Consider the following 19,894-nt stretch of genomic DNA (forward strand, 5'->3'; position numbering starts at 1 on the left):
CAACCGAGACACACCAACATCTTACGATCTCTCCACCTCGACAGCGGTACTTGCTATGCGCACGAAAACTTCCCAATAAACATTCCTTCCCTCACCCAACCACCGCGCCTCGAGGTTGCCGGTGACGGATGCGTTCGTGACATCGCCTTGACGGAAGGGGAAAGGCGATGCGGCCACGTTTGTGTACGCCTGCTGGCGTCCGTGGACGAAATCATCGAGTTAAACAAATGGAGGGATGTAAGTGAGTGTATGCGTGCCTCCTCCCTTGGGGGGCGATGTATGAGGAGAGTATGATGCTCCGGAAGGCCGGCAACGTCAGATATTAGGAGCGAACAATTGTTTCACCGAAAGGTCTATGTTGTGATATGCGAACATTTTTCATCGAATAGATGTGGCACGCACAGAAAAAAATAAAGGCAGCAATCACCATTTCTGCCCAAGCAAAACATTGCTGAGAGGGTTTAATTCTGTGTTTTAATGTTGTCTAAATTATAAAATGCACTACGTGGATGTACACACACACTACTGAGCATACATGTATCTTACAGGCACACACGTGGACGAAAGGAAGATGATGGAAAGAAGCAGTATTGGGGGTGGCGGAAGAAATAAATAGAGAAAGAGAATATCACAAGATAATGGAGAAGGCGAACTGTGGGCGGGGCCTCTAGTTTGCGATTTCCGTTTCGCGCCTCATAGAGAAATGTTGCGCCCGCTTCGTGAACGATAATGATGCGGGGCGGATCGAGAATGGATCGAGAGTAGATGGGGATGGCAGGGGGTGGGAGGTGAATGGAAAGGGTGAAGTGACGAGATGGGAAGGAATTTCATTAGAATCAGTTTTCAGATCACCGTCGACACCGTAAGGGAAAATTTTACGGATTGACCGGCGAGGAAAATGAGAAAGGGGGAACAATTAGAAAAATAATGCCCTTAATTTTACCGTTAACCGTTACAAAAATAAATAATATACTCCAGTGTTCATGTTTATATTTTAAATTTCAAACCACTGGAGGAAAAATTTAGTTTTACCAGCGGTTTCCGGGACTTCAAAAAAAACTTTCTTTGGGATCAAATAGGAATGAATGCTTAAATTGAAGTTCACATTACCCAGATGTACCAATAAATGATCATACTGCTAAGACTCTTCTGCATAATTAAATACAAAATCTGAGTAAATATAATAAGTCACTCTTAAATGAACGACTTATTAAAAAAATGACACCGAGATGCGGGAATTGTAAGCTCAGAATGATTGAAATATACATTAAATTAAACATTGCTGTCATTCAATTATACTTGAGATCATGCCTCTTCGTGGATAGTTTCTTGTCCGCAACTTACTTTATAAAACTATTATTTAAGTTATCTACTTTAAAGGATATAATTATGCGATAATGGATGTTCACGTCCTTTCTCTACAAACGAAAGCTTTTTTAGTTAGTTACTATTTCCTCTGGTTGTTTTAAAAAAAATGACATCCTGACCTTGAGTAAAAGCTTCCGAGCGTGTGTGTCAGCTGTGGTTTGATGAAAAGTTGTTCTCTCCAGGGATAGTTAATGATTGGAGGGATACTCCATTGTGTCACGACAAACTCACAACGGTAGGACCTTCAGAGGCCTAAGGTGAAGAGAGAGCACAGTGAATTCGGAGGGAGAAGTGGGGGAGGAGAGGGCTGGCAGTGGCGAGGAAGCGAAAGAGGGACAATGAGAAGGACGAGATAGATGGTCGATGGGAAGGGAGCGAGATGAGTCGGCCGGGAGGAACAAGGCAGTGGGAAGTGATGGAAGTGAAGAATGCGAAGACGAGAGAGAGGAAGGGAGAGAGAAAGAGAGAGAGTAATGGGATGCGGAAGATTAAAGAGAAGAAATGGAAGTGGGACGGGTGAGAAGTCGAAGGCTGACGAGGGACGGACGAGATGAAGAAAGGATGCGGATGAAGAATGGACGAGAAAGGGATCGGGCGATTGGGTGCAGACGAGAGGGAAGGAACGGAATCAATGGAATGAGAGAGGACCTTGAGCGGGTGCGAACAAAAGCCTAAGCGAAATCCAATCCCTCTCTCCTTTGAATCCCCCATTGATGTAATTTTCACGGCAGAGCAAGGTTTAGATTGGGTTTTCAGAGGAATTGTGTTTTCCTCGGATAAAGCGTTAACATTCAGCATGGCGTCTTCAACTCGCCGCCTGGTGACAAACGACACTCTCTTTCAACATTCTGAGCAATAAAAAATAATATATATATATAAATAACATGCCCTAAGCGGTGTTCTCTGACCATAGCATATGCCTGAAATAAATTTAACTACCCCGACGAATTAGGTCGATCTGGTGATACGAGAACTATTTGTTAGAATCCAATATTAATCTCTCAGCCTGGACTCTTTCATCTACGTACGCGGCACTGGGTAGGTCTAATATTTTTTACAAAACGGACAAAAAATCTATTCCTCTATATTTTAAAGCATAATTAAGGACTACGTATGACGAGTTCAAGGCAAGTGTCTCTGGAGCAACGACAATCGTTAAAAACCTTTCCGAAATATCTATCATTAATTTTCATGCTACGTATATAGCCACCTTTTAAAAACTACTTTCAAAAGACTTATTATTTGAAATACGCAATCACATTACGCGGTACAAATACGGGTCTTTGGCTCCATAACTCGTAAGTATATAAATAAGCCAAACGCAGAATTATCGACGCTTTCAAAAATACTTTCTACATTCAGAATTTCATCTAAATTTTAGTCAGAATTCATTTAAAAAAGTGAACATATATGCACATGAGCAATGGACAGAATTACTAATATTAATAAATGTTCAGTGGTAAATTTCTTTAAAAGATCAACGGGATTTGCTTACAAATTAGCTGGAGGTGACCTAGCAGTAGTTGATACAGTAAAATACCTAGGTGTCACATTCACAAAAGACTTAACTTGGGGGACTCACATACGTAAAGTCTGCGGTCTAGCATATAAATAATTGGGATTCATTAGACGCATTGTCGGCAAAAGTGACTCGAAGGTCAAGGAACGTTGTTACCACGCTCTTGTAAGGCCTCATTTAGAATACGCATGCAGCGTGTGGGATCCGAGTGAAAAAGGTCTCATTCGGGAAATTGAGAAGGTTCAACGCCGGGCAGCCCGTTTTGTAAAAAATTCCTACGATAAAACGCAAAGCGTCACCGAAATGCTCATGGATTTGGGGTGGGAATCATTGGCTGAGAGACGATTCAATGCAAGATTGAAATTATGAAATAAATTTAGATCCGCATGTTTCAGCACCGAGGTCTCGCAAATTATTCGTACTCCTACATACATTAGTCGCTTGGATCATGCATATAAAATTCGTGAAATAGATGCCAGAACTAGCCGACTCAAGGACTCCTTCTTCCCACGGACAATACGGGATAGCAACTGCAGGGTTATAGATAGCAAAAATTCCACTTGCCACCCTCAGCGTCTAAAAAATAATTAGTTGTATTTAAATGCATGCTCTTCCACTAACCTTATGTGTTTTGCTGTAATAACCCATTCTTTCCGAATGACCTCATTCGTGTTCTGTTCATCTGTTTTTAAGTTTCCCTTTCAATCCCTTGTTCCTCTCCGCGGGGGGAAATTCCTGCTACCTGCAACGTTGGGTCGCATTCCCTGCCTTTTACAGACTCTTGGGTGGTAGAGTGTTTCGTGGTGCATTTTCATGTGGTGTTTCAATTTCTTGCTTGTTGTGTCCTGGCTTCCGTGTTGTAGGATGGCTTTCGTGCTGCATCATGGGGTGCAGTTTTTTAGTTGTTTTGCGGTATAAGTGTTTGCATGAGTATTGGATGAAGGGATTTTTGCATGAGTGTTTGCGCTGCTGTGGGTGTAATTTTCCGTGTTGTTTTTTTGTATGTGGTATTTTTCCTTTTTACGGTTGGTGACCTAACACCCCCCGCCACACGCCCTTGCGGCGGCTTGCGGGGTATTAAGTAGATGTAGATGTACATCTACACAATACACTGCAAGCCGCCGCAAGGGCGTGTGGCGGGGGTGTTAGGTCACTACCCGTAAAAATAAAAAATACCACACGCAAAAAACAAAAGCTTGCCAAAACAAAATCCCGTTTCCCTAGAGCGCTGTTTCCCATATCTGAGCGATCACGCACCTCGAGGCAAGATAATGAAGGGAGCGAGAAGGTAGCTCTGCCGTTTTAATATACACGATATCCCGCCCGTAGAGCCACTTTTGCCATTGACCGTGCTCAGTTCTTCAGTACTTTTACTGCCGCCATCATAACAATAAATCATGACATCACCTGATCGATTAGAACCAGCCTATTGACGGCTCATCTGAGGAGGAAAGGGGGCAATAAACGGAGAGTTTAGCGTAAATAACAACAGAAAAGCAGATTCCTGAACCATTTTAAGGAAATGGAATAATGATTTTCTCGGAGAGCCATCCTTGTGGTTCGAATCCACGCACAGTCAAACAAAGAGCGTGAGAAACAGCCGGATTCAACGACGCATGACCGCCATTAAAATGTATATATACCGAGGGTCGAAGGGACGGGAAGGTGGGCCTTGCGAGGGGAGGACGACCCCTCCCTCCCCCCATACTCCCACCAACCCTCTCTCCCTCCCGCTCTCGTGGGCGGGGGCGAGCCCTGGCGGCGATTCCTTGAAACACCATCTCCCGCGCCTCCTCGCATCTCAACGCCCTCCTCACCCTCTCGATCCTGTCTCGGTGACTAGCGGTCCTCCACCCTCTCTCTCTCTCTTCCCATCTAGAATCGATCACTCCCGGTCGATTTGCATCCGTCGGAAGGTTAGCCAACAGATCTCTTTCAGGCTTTATTCTCCCAGTTTCGGCTGTTGTAGACCTTGCCGCTTTATTTCCTCCAATAAAATGAATATTCTCGCCTCCTGTATTCCTTTACTCGCTGCGCGCATATCCTTATTTGATAGGCTTCTCGGAGCGACCGAAAATATCGTCCTGATCAGAATGCGGGCAAGGCACACTTGTTACATTTCTTCTTGGGGCGTGGAGAAGTAGTATCGTATAACACCTATCCTTTTAGGTTCCTAAATAAAAGCTATAAAATGATTTTCGTCGACGTGAAATGGAACCATGAATCTGCCAATGTAAGTTATGCGAATGAAAAAATTATTTCTATTGCGCAAGATCTCGCGTCTCGGTATTACATTCTGAGAGCATGTGAAAGGCTTAAAAAAAGACGTGAGGTATGCAGTGGCTCAAATAGACAGGAATTAAAACGGAATTAGAAGCTACTGTACATACATTAAGGCATATCTACTAAATACATGTATAGCCGCATTGTACGAGGGATAGGTTTTAAGATAACATATCGATGATTAGTTAACACGAAGGCAGTCGTCTCGGGAATCTCGGTAGCCGCCTTTCCACGGGAATCTTTTCTATGAGCTAGATATAATATAAGCTATTGCACTAATATTACCTCTACTTATTATCACTTTTGCAACAATTTTGCCTAAACGCGTGATTGCGTGAGCACAAACCTTTTCTCCCGTTAAACAATTTCCTCGCATCTTTTCAGAATTTACAGCTATGACCTCAGGAAAATAACTAAACTCGTAGTCTCCCCCCCCCCCCCCATCGATGGCGTTCGCAAAACGTTTCTTTTCTTCTCGAGGAGAGCAAACAATCGCATGAGTCAAAAGGCGACGCTTTTCTTTCGCTAACAGCCGACCACGTCATTCTCGTTCCCACAAGAAGGTAGAATGTGAGTGCCACAGTTGGCGCGCGAAAATAAGTTCAAAGCTTGGGAAAATAACTTCTACACGCTGGAAATGAGCTCGGAAAAACCGCAAGATGGTGGGAATATGCGAAAGGAAGATGTTCCATAAACATTATCGGCAATTAGAGCCATTTGGGTTACTCGTAGAGCTGCCATAACGACGTTTACTCATCCATTGTTTACGTGACTACATAAAACGGTTCACACAAAGAGAAGAAGCCCTAGTGAGTATGTTTATTTATTTCATTATGCGACGAAACCTCGTGCTCACTCGATAGGGTCTTCACTCCCACCCTGAAAAAAATCTCTCTATTTTGCGGGGGAAAATGTGCACTGCCCATTCTCCATCCGGTACAACCTTTGTGCTCATAATCCCTTGCCTTGAGGGCCCCAGGCTCTAGTCCTCGGAACACCAACTCAACGACTCAGTCGCGATTATTCAGGGCGAGTTATTCCACAAGAGCATGCAGCACTCACCCTTGCAGGGAGGCTAAGTTTCCTCCACACCACTGCCGTCATAAACTGGGACTCCAAATGTAACATGAAAGAAATGGCAACCGCTATAAACTCACTCTCCTCCCCCTCCAGTCCGAGCGTAACAATCCCGCCTCCCCCCACCGGCACCCTCCCCAACCCTTTGCATATTCACCCCTCCCCCTGCGCTCCAAACTACCTCTCGGTGCCGCTAGTCCCTGGGAAAATTCCGGACCACGCCGCAAGAGGGGCTCCCTCAAGACACTGAAAATATAAACTGCCGGGAGGACTATAAACATCCCCATCAAGCCATTAACACAAAAGATTCATATACTTTTTGGGAGACCAATCCACCCTTAATCGAATCGACTTGAGACGAATAAGGAAGTGGAATCTTCCTCTCCGGACTTTCTGAGGCGCCTGTCCCCCCCCCACCCACCACGTGGGATGACACCCCTGTCCACCTTTCTCACGCTTCCTTCGACTTTAAACCCACCCCCCCTGACCCGCTCCTCCGCCTCACCCATACCCTCTGCCTAATCCCCTCCCCAATCTGGCCCTCGGACATGCTCAAATCCTTCACGTGCGAGTGCGCGTTCGTGTTTTATTTTTTCGAAAAAAATGAGGTCCCGCCACCTGACGCCACCGCCGCTGCATTGGTGTCCGAATCCATTTCCCTCTGACCTCTTCCCCCCCATTACCAATCCGCTCCCCCTCACAGCCCTCCCACCTCTGCCTCCAGGCGACCGCCAACCAACCCCCTCTCCTCCTCTTGCCCGAAAAGGACCGCTTGCGGAGCGTGGACCCCTCTGCCTCCCACCTGCGCACCTACCAATGTTCCATCCCGTCTCCCTCCCTCTTTCTCCTCCTCCCTTAGACCGCCACTTCACTACCGCCCCTGATTCCCCGAGCAACTCGCCCAAAAGTCTTCTTTTTACCGCTCTGCTCGCCCCGAGGCAGTTCCTCTCGCCCACCCCTCTCTCTCCCCCTCGTGTACTCTCCTCTTTCGCCGCGAAGGGGAATTCCGGGGTGTGGGGGACCTCAGAGTCAGGAGGGGAAAGGGCTTGCTGCGGAGGAGGAGGGAGGGGTCATGGGGCAGGGAGGTCGCGAACTCCACAAAAAGTCTTCCCTCTTCATTTTTTCGGTAAGGCCATGGCTTTCACAGGATTTACTCCAACCACCCAAGTTATCGCCGTTTTCGCGACGGAGATCTTTTCTCCCGGAGAACAATGTTGTCGCATTTCTGTTATTTTTCATGGCAGGGTTCTCTCTCTCTTCACCTGGAAGCCGTAAAATCTCTCTCGCCGGTTCCGCTAGTCCAGAAGTTTCCTCTCACGAGAGTTGGTGACTAATTTGCAGAGTCAGCCCGGGCAAAAAATAATGAGATTCTCAAAATCTAATTCCAAGAAATGTTTTCAAATATTTCGATTATTTTTTTCCGAGATTGAAGAGGCTGGCGTTGGGAAACGCTCCGGGGAATGAAAATATAAAGTAATAATCCACTGATGGAAATTCTTCGTTCGCGCCTATTTGCATCGTCAGATTATTACGTCCATGGGGAAATTTCCTGATCGTGATCCTTAACCATTAAACGGTCGTGATGATTCAAGCATGGTGATAGTGTAGTTCTCATCTTAAAAGGGATACCGCTGTATTTTATCGTCTTTTTACTCGGTTTTATAGGCGTGGAATTAAAATAATGCTTCAGGATACGAAAGATATCACTTATCTTTTACTGTTTGAAAAAATCAGAACCTCACCTTCTAACAAGCATGACCTCTGGCGCATGCCATATTTTAGGATCCAAAGCACGAATTTGGGAATAAAGCCTTCAGTGTCAAACGAGTAGGTTTTAGTCTACATCTACTTGATACCCCGCAAGCCGCCGCAAGGGCGTGTGGCGGGGGTGTTTGGGAACCACCCGTAATTAAGAAAAAACCGAATGCAAAAGCCACAAATGTATACAATCCACATACAAAACATGGTTTACATTCATGCAAAAACCCTTACAACCCCACAAATATGCAAACACACAAACTAACAACTAACATAAACATGCACCTACTAATGTACCTGATGTCTTTGCAATGTTTAATGTTGTTCCGACTTGTAAATTAAATGTTTTTAATATTTCTAAAGTGATTTCGGTTTCTTACTATTATGATTCCTGATTGTTCGGGGAAAGAATGAGTATTTGTATCTATCTGTACTGGAATCTATCTTCCTTATTTTATCTTTGTGGTCTGTTCTAAATAAGTAGTGGGTGCCATAATAATTTCTTTAGTGTCATTGTTAAAGTCGTTTGTTCTGAACCTTTCTAAAAGTGTACGTCTCCCTTGTCCTCTTCGTATCTCATGTGGCTCCCAGCCTAAATCCCCTAAGGTATAAGTCTAAATGAAAAGAATAACAATTATAGAGAATTATAACGATATGATACAATGCTCCAACTTCAGGAATGACATTCATATCGGCCAAACGAAGGGAAGTCCACGGCAACGACATGATAGCAGATATGGAATGTTTTTCAACGGCGGCATGTGTTTGCCTCATCCGGTGGGAATACATGGCATCATAAGACTCTCACGCATCCCACACTACCCTCTTAGAGGAAGGTCGCTAAAATCTGTGTTATGGTAACCGAAAACCAGATGAAAAAAGGAAGGATGGAGTCTTTGTGCTAGGGAGACTAGCCTACGCATCTAATTAGAATTGCCTCACCCTCGCGAAAGCAAACACAACCACACTTAACGATGCATGTGTCACTAATTAAAATTCTAAGGCAGCGGCACGAATTGAGTCAAGTGACGTTTTGCTCCGGGAAATATTCTCTTACCATTTTTTGCAATGCCTGCTATTGGATAATTAAGCTTTTCGCAAAAAATTCAAGACGCCCTTCACTTTAGAATCCATTTGTTAATGTGTGTACACGATTCAGTGATTTAATTTCCGTGTTTTCAGGTTATTGACATTAAAACGCCTGCCTTAGGAACTTGTAAATTTGGATTATATACATTCATCCCCAGTAAGATTTGTTAGCATAATGATGAAAAGATTTATTTATCCCGCAAGACACCAAATTATTGGGAAAATGAGCTATAGTCCAATAAGAAATGCTCGTCGTTTTATAAGTTAATAGGGGCACTTAATATTTTACTTTACCGTCGAGTTTTTCACAAAGGATAACTGCAACCGGTACCAAAATTTCTCAATCATAATTTACTCCTTATTGGCTCGTTAAAATAACAAGCTCGAAACTTATGGGAATTCGGAAAGAAAGTTCGCAAACCGAAGGAACATTTCATGAACACTACAGAATAAAAACTTCCAGTTACAATCCCGGAAAATCGATTGAACGTGAGATAATATCTAAAATCCAAAAAAGTCAAACAAATATGGAAATAAAGCACTCCCTGGGGATTTATCGGGCAACGATGCCTTGGCATGGGACCAGGGGAGGACATTACCGACGAACAACGTGTCCATATTCTGGGTATCGGGAGGAACCGCAATCCTGGCGGAGGGAGGAGTGATGGGAGAAGTGGACCTGAGTGGTATACCACGCTTGTACGTAAATCGACATTTTTTTCGCTCGACCAGAGCGGATATATTCACAAAGGACTCTCCTTGCGGGATTAGTCTCAAGACGGGAGTCTGCCGGAACTATGTCTCGTCCGGTAACTGGCAACATTAGGGACTTTCCTGTCGCCGTGGGCCACACGATCGCCAGTGCTCGAGGCGACGGGGGGTTCAGGACAGTCCCGTACCGTCTCATTACACAATGAGTACGGTCGTTGTATAATGCTGTATGCAGAGGACGACGGCGACAGGGAAATATTCCCAACGCGTCTCGGTATGACGGCGGACGAATGGGGGAGGGGCACCCCTCAGAGGGACCCGTCGAGACATCTGCCTCGGAAGATACTCGACCAGATTAGCCTTGCAGATGGAAACGGATAAGAGAGGGTTGTGAGCCACATCCACCCAACGAGGTGGACGCACGAACTGCACGACTACTTCATTCCATTTGAAATGATTACTCTACAACACATTAAATGGGGATGACACCTTAAAATTCTCACAGAATTGGCCCACTGAAACTCTTTATTTCCCCAAAAAATCAGAAATCATAATAATAAGAAACCGAAGTCCCTTTAGAAATGTTAAAAATATTGACTATTCAAGTCGGAACAAAATTAAAAATTGCAAAGATGTTAGGTATACTTTCAGGTGAATGTGTATGTTAGTTGGTAGTTTGAGTGTTTGCATGCGTGTGGGGTGTAAATGTTCTTGCATGAATGTATGGCATGTTTTTTGTGGATGTACGAATTTGTGGTTTTTGAATGCAGTTTTTTTTCTTATCTAAATAACGGGTGGTGTCCTAACACCCCCCGCCACACGCCCTTGCGGCGGCTTTCGGGGTATTATGTAGATGTAGATGTATTAAGTAGATGTAGATGAACTCCTTAGGACATATCTTCAAATCAAAAGGAATAATTTCGTAGTAAAAGTTCTAAATCTCGGAGGAAAGGTATGTTGCAGAAAGTCTAGACGCATCAAAAAAAATTTTAATGTTTTTTCTCGAAATCAAGGGATGCAAATATGTCATATTCTTGAACAGAATAGATAAATTTGTACATTAATATATTTTACGAAACCATCGTGGCTTGTGCTCGAATAGAACATGCTGTAATCAAAGACTAATTCAAAGGATTCATAAAAATCAAGTCACTGAGGGAGAAAAAAAACTTCAGAAATTATCCTGTAAACAAAAACAGAAATCAAATATACCCATACATTTAGCGAATAATTTTTCACACAAAATTATATACGCACTGGAAACAAAGAGAAAAGACTGGCACTGGTTCTTATTACTTAAAAACTAAAACTATTCGTGTTGAAACGTAATAATATACGATACATTTTGAAACAAATTTGGAAAATGCTAGACCGAGAGAGTGACTAACTCTACAGGATAAGAAAATTATCTTAAAGCTAAGAAGCTCTATCACCAAAAACAAGTAATGTGCACTTTACTTACTTTTCCCCTTTACGAATTCAGACTTCTTTCCACCTCTCCCCATCACCACAACACACGACAAAGCGCATAGCACCACAAACAAATAAGTCTTGACGCTCCCCATTTTCTTTAAACTATGACCTCAACTTTTTCGGAGGAAAAGGTCACTAAAAAAAGAGACTGAGAATCAACTAAACCCTGACGGGCTATTTGCCCAAAATATGAAGCTATTGACTAATGAGAATAAGCGTCGGCGACTATGGAGAACACTTCTATTAGACGTCCTCACTGAGTGACACTGTTCCGAACGCAACGATTCTCCACTAACAACACATCCTAACCGAGGAACAAAAGAAATTCGATTGCACTTTTTCGACGACAGCCTTAGTAAGTTCCTAATGTCCACCGCGAGGGTGTCTGACAGTCTTTGCCGAGGATGGCTTCGGGCAGGGCAGCTCGCCTCAGCCCACCCGGACGTTAAGTCCTCGTCTCCGTAGTCGTCGCCCGCTTCAGCAGCCGCGCCGGGACCGCGCCGCCGCCTCCGCGCCCTCCACCGCCACCGCCACCCGCGGTGCCGGCGTCGCCCTTCGGCCCCGCTCAGTGCGAAGCACAGCCTCTCCTCCCGATGGTCTGCCTCTGCAACGAGCATGGCCGTCGCCGCTGGGGCGACGGACGGCGCCGGGAGAGGTCCTCCGGGGTTGAGGCCAGGTTGCCGCGGCGGCCGTCGGGCATCCTCGCCCAATGGAACACCGCGCTGCCTACGCCGCTGGCCTCTTCCTCTCACCCTTTAACGTCCTCCTCAACTCCATCGCCCAGGGAAACCACGCATGCGACGGAAGGGGAACCGCTAACACCGTGGACAAGGGAGACTTCAACTCTCGGGATTCCGCCACTTAGGAGAGAACTCTTCGAGGTAAGAGTCGGAGTATCCCGGTTTTATTGCCACGGCTATTCCCCCACAGACCGTCGGGCCCCTGCAGGATAACTCATTCCGCTCACAGTCGAATGTTTTCCGTCTTGGCTCCCGACAGACCGCAGACACCGACCACTCCGAGAGAGCTCCACTGCCGCACGACCACCTCCTTCGGGCTCCGCGACGAGACTGTAAACAAGAGAACTTTTTCAGTCGGGAAAAGGTGAGAAAAAAACGAGGGGAAAAAAGGTGAGGAGGACGGCTTGGAGGAGTCATGAAGCGGTGGAGGGGGAGTTAATTACAAAGGATTTACGCTCCTTTATGAGGTCGTGTTGGGTCTGTGGTGGGGGAAATTGAGAAAGGCAGGGGTATGGGGTACCAGCATTTGACTTAATATATAATGGAGAAGGCTGACGCTCAAATCACCTATTTTCGTTATTAATCAAGCGGAGAGGGGGCGGAGAGAGAGAGAGAAGGCAAGTTGTGAAGGCGGCATCTAGAGAGCGGGGCCCACGAAGTCCCGGGGCGGTAGAGGAGGAATTTGCCCCCTGGGAGGCTGCGCCGAGGGAAGAGGAAAGAATGGCCCGTCGGACCGGCGGAGAAAGAAGTGTTTCTCGAGGAACAGGGGGGAGGGGAGGGGGAGGAGGAGGAGGTGGGGAAGGGATGGGATGGGGGCGGGAGAAAGAACGTGAGGGTAGTTGGAGAGATTCGGTCGGTTGGATGGGGGTAAGAGAGAGAGAACATCATTAAAAATGAGGTGATATCACGAGTAGATAGCACCGTTGGGAGGCTCGCCTCTAGCGGCAAGCACCCTCGAATCGAAGCGACTGATCTAGAATATATGGCGCTCATTTCTCATATACACCTGCCGCCGGAGATCTCACGTGGACGGAGCTTCGAAAGGAGACTTCGCGAGGGGCTTGGCTGGACACCAATGCGGTAAAATGTTTTGAAAAAAGGCAAAGAAAATGAACAAATCACGCCTGAATGCGGCAACGGGTAAAGGCGCACCAAAAGGATAAAAAATTATTCCCAGCAACGAGAATCAAAATATATGTAATCTTATAATTTTGGAAATCACAGTGCACTTAGCAGTACGTACTAAAATTTGTACCCACGCTAAAAACATCTCTGAAAATATATCTCACAAGTAGCGTTTCTCTGAAATCGTGGTCGATTCAACTTGTGTTGAAATATTCTATTTTTCATAATTACGTAACTCGATATATTCATTGAAATGGATTGTGAAAAAAACAAAGTCTGTGAAGAAAATGGCCCACGCTAAGATATTTTTGATACATAATCTGAGAAGGAATTAAACTACCATGTTGCTAGGTGGTTATCCTTTACGACAATTTCGCCACCAAAACGGTAGAAAATAAGCCACGGCGAAATCTTCCACACTTTATTACAATACCTAGGCCGTCCAACGTAGAATCATGTAATTTTCAAGGAATTTCAATATGCCATAAATTTCAAAATGTCGATTTTCCCACACTCACCTTAGTATATTGTAGGTACAGCCTTATACTAAAGAGTGATGTTTTTTGATTTTGTGACTTTTTCAGCAGTAACATTTGTACTAAAAAATAATTTCCTACGGCTGAAAAAAATCACAATCACAAGAAAATCACTGCTTTTCCCCCGAGTAATTTTCTGCTAAGACTCCAAGGAAACTATAGGAAAATAATTCCTCCAGAAAAGGAAAACAAGACTACGAAATTTCTAACCCATATTTTCTCGGATCCTCCAGCATTTACCTACCGATGTAAGCACATTTTCTCCCGGGAGAAGGCTCGGGACACGAGCCAAGCACGGCTGAGTGTCTACACGGTAAACCGAAATCCTTTTGTTTCTCATACACAATGGGGAAATGGCTCAGAGCACTTTTCTACCTAGCATGACACCCGGGAAAGAAAAATAAAGCTGATGGGTGAAAAGAGTAGCCACTACCTCACTCCTCGATGTGGGAAGTGAGAGAGGATGGGAGGGGAGGAAGCACCAACCCATGGCTTGCCCATCTCGACCTTCATCTCCTTCCTTCACCTAGGATGCATTTCTTGGCCGCACGAGGTAATGTAGTTGAGGTGGCGGTACGGAGTTGGGGAGGGTTTAGAGAGGCGAGAGGAGGATCCGGGGGAGAGGAGGGAAGTTGGAGAGAAAGATCAATCTCTGCCCGCTGTTGTTCTCTTGCTCTCGAGAGTTTGAGGTGTGGCGGGGGAGAGGACGAGGTCCGAAGGGGGGTAGCTTTCCGAGGTGAGGGTTGGAGGAGGATAAGCCCCCCTTCGCTCCGTAGGAGTGCCTCAGAGGGGTTGTGGGTGGGAGGAAGCGGAGCTATCTTTGGGTTGAGGGGAGGTTTTGTGAGGCCGCGACGTTGTGGGGGAGGGAGGTGGGAGTTTGATGAAAGGGGAGTAAAGAAGACAACGCGTTCGCCAACCCCTTTCGCCGCATGCAATGGAATTCAGCGAGAAGAATGGGCGGGCAGGGGCCAGGGGCGGCGTGAAAGGAGCGGTGGAAAGTGGTTGGAGGCAGCTTTTAGATTAGATGGAATCTGCAAAAGGAGAGGGATATATAAAGGGCACTGCCGGGAGGCGGGCGATCCCTAGGCGTGATTCCGCACAGTTCGGTTAACAAAATTAAGGGGGTGGGTGAAGCTTAGACCGTGATGACTCCCATCACCTGGACCATTTTCTCCTCCTTTTACTTCCACATTGGCTACGATCGGACTTGCTCCTGCCCTTCTGATTACGCTGAGACATGAAGTCTAACCTCATTCCTTTGATCACATCTTGCCTCAATCGCAAACGGTTATGACAACATTATATCACTAACGCATGGTTTCTAGAGAAACCACTTGGAGATCAACTGCTCGTGTTTTTATCAAGCTGCATATAAAAGACTACCATCTTTTGTGTTCGACTTAATCCGAACGATCTCCTTTGCCCGAAAGCGCGCATTGGAAAAACCCCTATTGTGAACGACTGGGAGGAAACATTTAATTTTTTCCGACAGTTCTAAGTCTGAAAATAATGGCTTCTTTCATCCCGTGCCGATAAGAAGGATTACCCAGCGCTAACTTTCGAGATGATCATCTCCCGATCTCCTAAAGATTTTCCGACAGAAATCCCATTTTCACTCTTGGAATGGGTGGCCCCGGTCGTAAAGTGTAGGTAACATTCCAATCGCTTTTAAACATTAGTACCATACCGAGCTGAGGTCGCTTCGATGATTTGAGCGGATAGGAACAAACTCAGGGAGAATACTACTTTTGAGTAATGGACTTTAGCTTCCACCGCCCCCACGACTCGGAAGGATTCGAAGGGTCACCCGGCAGAAGGAAGGATTCAGTCTGGCCCGCAACGGGGGGCAGGCGCCTTTGCCCCATTCGCACCCCCCTGCCTCCACCGCCCTCCGGACCTCGCTCCGTGACGTGACGGTCGAATAGACACCGGAGGGGGCAATCCCCGCCCAAAAACCCTCGCGTGCAAACGTCTTCAGAAATTTATTATTTCCCCGCCTCCGACCCGATGACGGGTGCATAGCCTTCCACGAACCTTCCTATATTTTGTGCGTGAAAAACCCCGCGTGAGCACTGCTGACCTCAGTTGTTTTTCCCCAACACTTGTGGTAATTGGCACGTCTTTTAAGAAAAACCATTAGTCCCAGGACAGACACCTCGCAAAAAGGAGAGGGATAACTAACCCGGGGTGTTGCCGGGCCTTGTTCCTTCCCGACAGAAGACTGAAAGGAAAAATGCGTTTCGATCACGAGAGGGGCACCTTAAATACGGCCCTGCAGCGGCGTTCCAAAGAGAGGGCTAATTGAAGGAACGCCTTTCACGGCACGCTAGGTGGCCGCAGAATCCCGATCGGACCCAGGATGAAGAACCTCGCGGCTGTGCGACGGATGGGCCCTTCTCCGTAAACGGTGGTCCCGCTGCACTCCGCGTGGAGACTTGTAAGCAAGCTCACTCGGATGACCCATCCGTCTCGTGCGGGAAAAAAATACGCGCTCCTTTGCATACTCGCGTGGGCTCCCATACGTGCGCACTCCCCGGTTGAGGGTATAACCTCCGCCTAGTATGGCTGAAAAACAAAATAACACCCTTCTCTCGCACTCTCCGTATATATTCATGATTCACTCGCTCAGCCCCCATTCCATACGCGGGATCTCTTCCCCCGAACCCCGCAGGAGAAAGAGAGAGAGAGGGCAGCAGCACGCATCCGGAGTCATCGACATCCTCCCCCATCGGAAAAATGAGCACCATCGCGGTCGGTCGATCGATCTCATTCGGCCGCCGGAGATCTGACGAAAGGAGGAGGGACGGGAAGGGGCCCGACCGCAGGGGCCGCACTTGGGATAGCGGCGGGGATCGATTCCGGACGAAGGCAACAAGCCCGACACCACCGCCGCCGACCCACTCGCTTATCCCCGCTTACCACCCCTTCAGGGGCCGCGAAGCGCCCGCCGTCGCGCGGGGCACACGCAGGCAGATTTACGGCAAGTGACGGCCGCAGATAGGCGCATTAGCACGAGGAAGGAACAACTACCGTCGGGTGCCACCGCCGAGGGAGGAAGGGAGGGTGGGATGAGAAAGGGGTTGTACACCCAATCGCGTGAGTTTAAGGGAGGGGAGAGCGGAGGAGGGGGTGCTTTCTGGTGGAATCAAAAGGATATGGAGAAACGGTTATATAGAGGAACGAAAAAATAGAAAAGGCGAATGGGAATTAAAGATATTGGGTTTGGAATGGGAGAATTATCAAAAATTCACAAAAAAATTGGCCCTAGGGATGTTTCACCATTAATTATCATACTATTATTCAGTTTTCCTTCCCCTGTTATTATCGCTCGACTATTATCAATAGTACATTAAAATTAAAAGAAAATTTTCAGGTAGCTCGGCATTTCATCGCGCACGCCCTTCCTCTCCGCATCCATTCGCATCAATTTCAAAATTTGAAATTCTTCAAAGATTATTAAGAAATCTTTGAGACTTCACTTTTGGAAACGCCGTAGGAATGAAACAAAGGACTAAATAACGGAGCATAATAATGCGGAGTAACCGAGGCGGTCTTGGTGGAAGCGATGGGACGGCGAGAGAGGAGACGGAACGCGAGAAACACCGAGTCAGAGACTCGAGGAGAGTGCTCGCGATGCTCTCGACGGGCAGACCTCTCCCAGGAACAATGCACACGACAAGGGGAGGCCATTATCGCGTAAGGATTGACGGAAATCGCGGGGGATCGAGCATTCGGACGTCTTGTCCCTACGATCGCGGTACAGAGCCGGAGAGGGAGGCGTCCGGAGTAGGGAGTGGAAGACGGAGGGGAGGGTTTGGTGGGGAGGAGGTTGGGGAAGGCGGGTGGTGCGAGAGACAAGAGAGGTGGAGAGAGATTCCCTTTCAGCGCGGGGTTGCAATTTATTTCACACCGAACGAAGGCTGTTTGAATTATTCCGGCCGAGAGCTGCTAAGGAAGGAATGGGTGCAGCGCTGGGAGAGGGAAATGCGCACCGCGCGCATGAACACAACATACACGTGCGATCGCAAATGAGTTACAAGGAGTGCTCCTGATTGGAATTTCGAATTTGTTGATGGAAGCCGCGAGAGAATATCCATCGTACAACATCACCTCCCAGCTAGAATCCGGAGACGTAGGCGCTCACATCGAAAGAAGTACTAAGAGGCACCGCGGCCTTCGGAAAAAACTAAACCTGCTCTTATTAGCAAGGCCAGATAATTCTGTAAAAGTGGGACAGGAGTTTGGCTCACGGAAATGAAACATAAATCCGCAACATGGCACCAAAAATTCTACTTGAAATATTTATTCTCCCAATCGCAAACGGGAAACAGTTTATCAATTACGAAACAATAAAGTCTATTCTCGAAGAACAGGGAGAGAGTTATGAAAACAAGCTCGCTAAAATCGTTCTCCTGCCATCTCCCAAATCAAAATAAAAGTCGGATGACTCTGATAGTGCTGCAACGGGCTAAACCATTCATTCAAGTGTATAAATAGGTAGATTGCAGTGCCCGATCCTCGCATCTTATTCACCTCGTTAGGAAACATCAGACTGCGAAACGGGAGGTCATATAAAAAAGCGCATCGTTGGGAGATATGGGCAGGAACGAATACTTCCAGCGCTTAAGGCGACTTTAAGCATTAGAAGTTCTCTGTGACAAGAGAAATAGAAGGTATGTATTCGAAATTGAAGGCATGAACTTCTCTTCTTATGCTTCCTAAGGACTATATATATAGGACTAGGAAGGACTATAAGTACCTTCGGGAAGGTCCCTACACGAGTTATCCGAAATACCAAAATCAATAACTCAAAAATAAATACGACTCAACGAAAAAAAAATTTCGGAGTTCTTTTAGTCTCATTGATCTACATAGGAAGATCAATGAGACTAAAAGAACAACACCTAACGTATGCAAATTAATGGACGTGATTCCACACTGGTTTCATGTTGTCTCATCGAATCGATTGAGCGGGGTTTTCGCAAACCAACTGCTGGTGAGGCGTAAAGATGCCCGCTAACGTCCATCGTCAGAGATCGACGTGCGCCCTTTCTGCCCTCCGGGTCTTTCCCTCCAGCCCTTTATTCAGCCCCTTCCTTTTCTATCTCCCTCGCCATCCCTACATCTACTCCCTCCGTCCTGCGTGGGGAGCTCGGCCGGCCACTCCATCTCTCCCACAACAAACAAAATGCCGGTCCGCCGGACTGCTCGTTCCTGGAATGCAGCCGGCCGGGATGCCACTTTTTCTCCCCCCGCCGTTCTCCCCGACGGCCCTTCCCCTTCCCCCGATACCTGGAACCCTTCCTCCGCCTCTACTTCCACGCACGTCCAGCTCCCACCCGCAACCTATCTCCCTACGCCCCTACCCACCCATACGTGTCTCTTCGGCACCTACTCAAGACGCCTGGCCCTCCCCATCACCTTTTCTCCGCCCCCGCCACGATACTCCGTTAAAAACCCTTAGAGCCTCCCCAACCCCTCCCTTCCCAGTAGTCTCCCTTTCTTCGTTCCTTCTTACGCTTTCTTCCCTCCTCAGCTGTCAAGACTCCTTGGGGGGGAGTGGAGGGGGTCGGTCGGGTGCCTATGGGGGTGGGGGGTAAGACGCAGCCCGGTAGGCAAAGAGAGGAAAGAGAAAGAAAAGAGAGAGAGAAGGAGACGGGAACGAACGGAACCGGGGGAGATGAAGAAGCGATGAGTGAAGGACATAGGCGAGGGGAGTTTGAAAAAGAGACCGAGCCGTCCCCCCCCCCTCGTCGCAATATCCCTCACGTGTGCGCGAGGGAGAACCGTCGATAGCGCCCCCAGAACATCATCCTCCTCCTCCCCACCCGCGGTCCTCGCCCGAGGGGAGGGAGATCGCATTGCTTTTATTCGCGCTGAGAGATTCCGTGGATGATTTAAGGCCGATATTCACGTATTTATGGCTGCTGTTTTCCCCGTTGCGCGTCGCCCGCGTGTGTGTGCGGGTGCGTCACCATAAAAGGCGGAGGGAGATGCGTGATGACTCGGGAGAAGTGGAGTGCAAGCACGAGAGGGCGGTTGATTTAGCCGCGTGATTGCGGCGGTGGTTCGGGACGGGACAAGAATAAGGTGGGGGCCATACCTCCTGCATGCATATATGGGGTTTCTGGACTGTGGCTCATGGGTGAATCTCTCTCGGGGGAGAATATTAATGCATCCCTTCACCCTCTATCTCCTTCACTGACTCCGCCGAC

At 47.2% G+C, this 19,894-nt stretch overlaps 1 protein-coding gene across 1 annotated transcript in view; it reads right to left on the minus strand.

Moving 5' to 3' along the window:
- Egfr (epidermal growth factor receptor) overlaps positions 1-19,894 on the minus strand; it is a 203,644-nt gene that overhangs the window by 48,080 nt on the left and 135,670 nt on the right. The window contains exon 4 of the mRNA XM_071596255.1: positions 11,268-12,348. Within this exon, the coding sequence (XP_071452356.1) occupies positions 11,268-11,370 (103 nt within the window). The 5' untranslated portion in view covers positions 11,371-12,348. The remainder of the gene's footprint in view (positions 1-11,267; positions 12,349-19,894) is intronic.

This window comes from Hetaerina americana, unplaced genomic scaffold (assembly GCF_022747635.1).
Source record: "Hetaerina americana unplaced genomic scaffold, ioHetAmer1.1.p SCAF_79, whole genome shotgun sequence".
NCBI classification, from domain to species: Eukaryota; Metazoa; Arthropoda; class Insecta; order Odonata; family Calopterygidae; genus Hetaerina; species Hetaerina americana.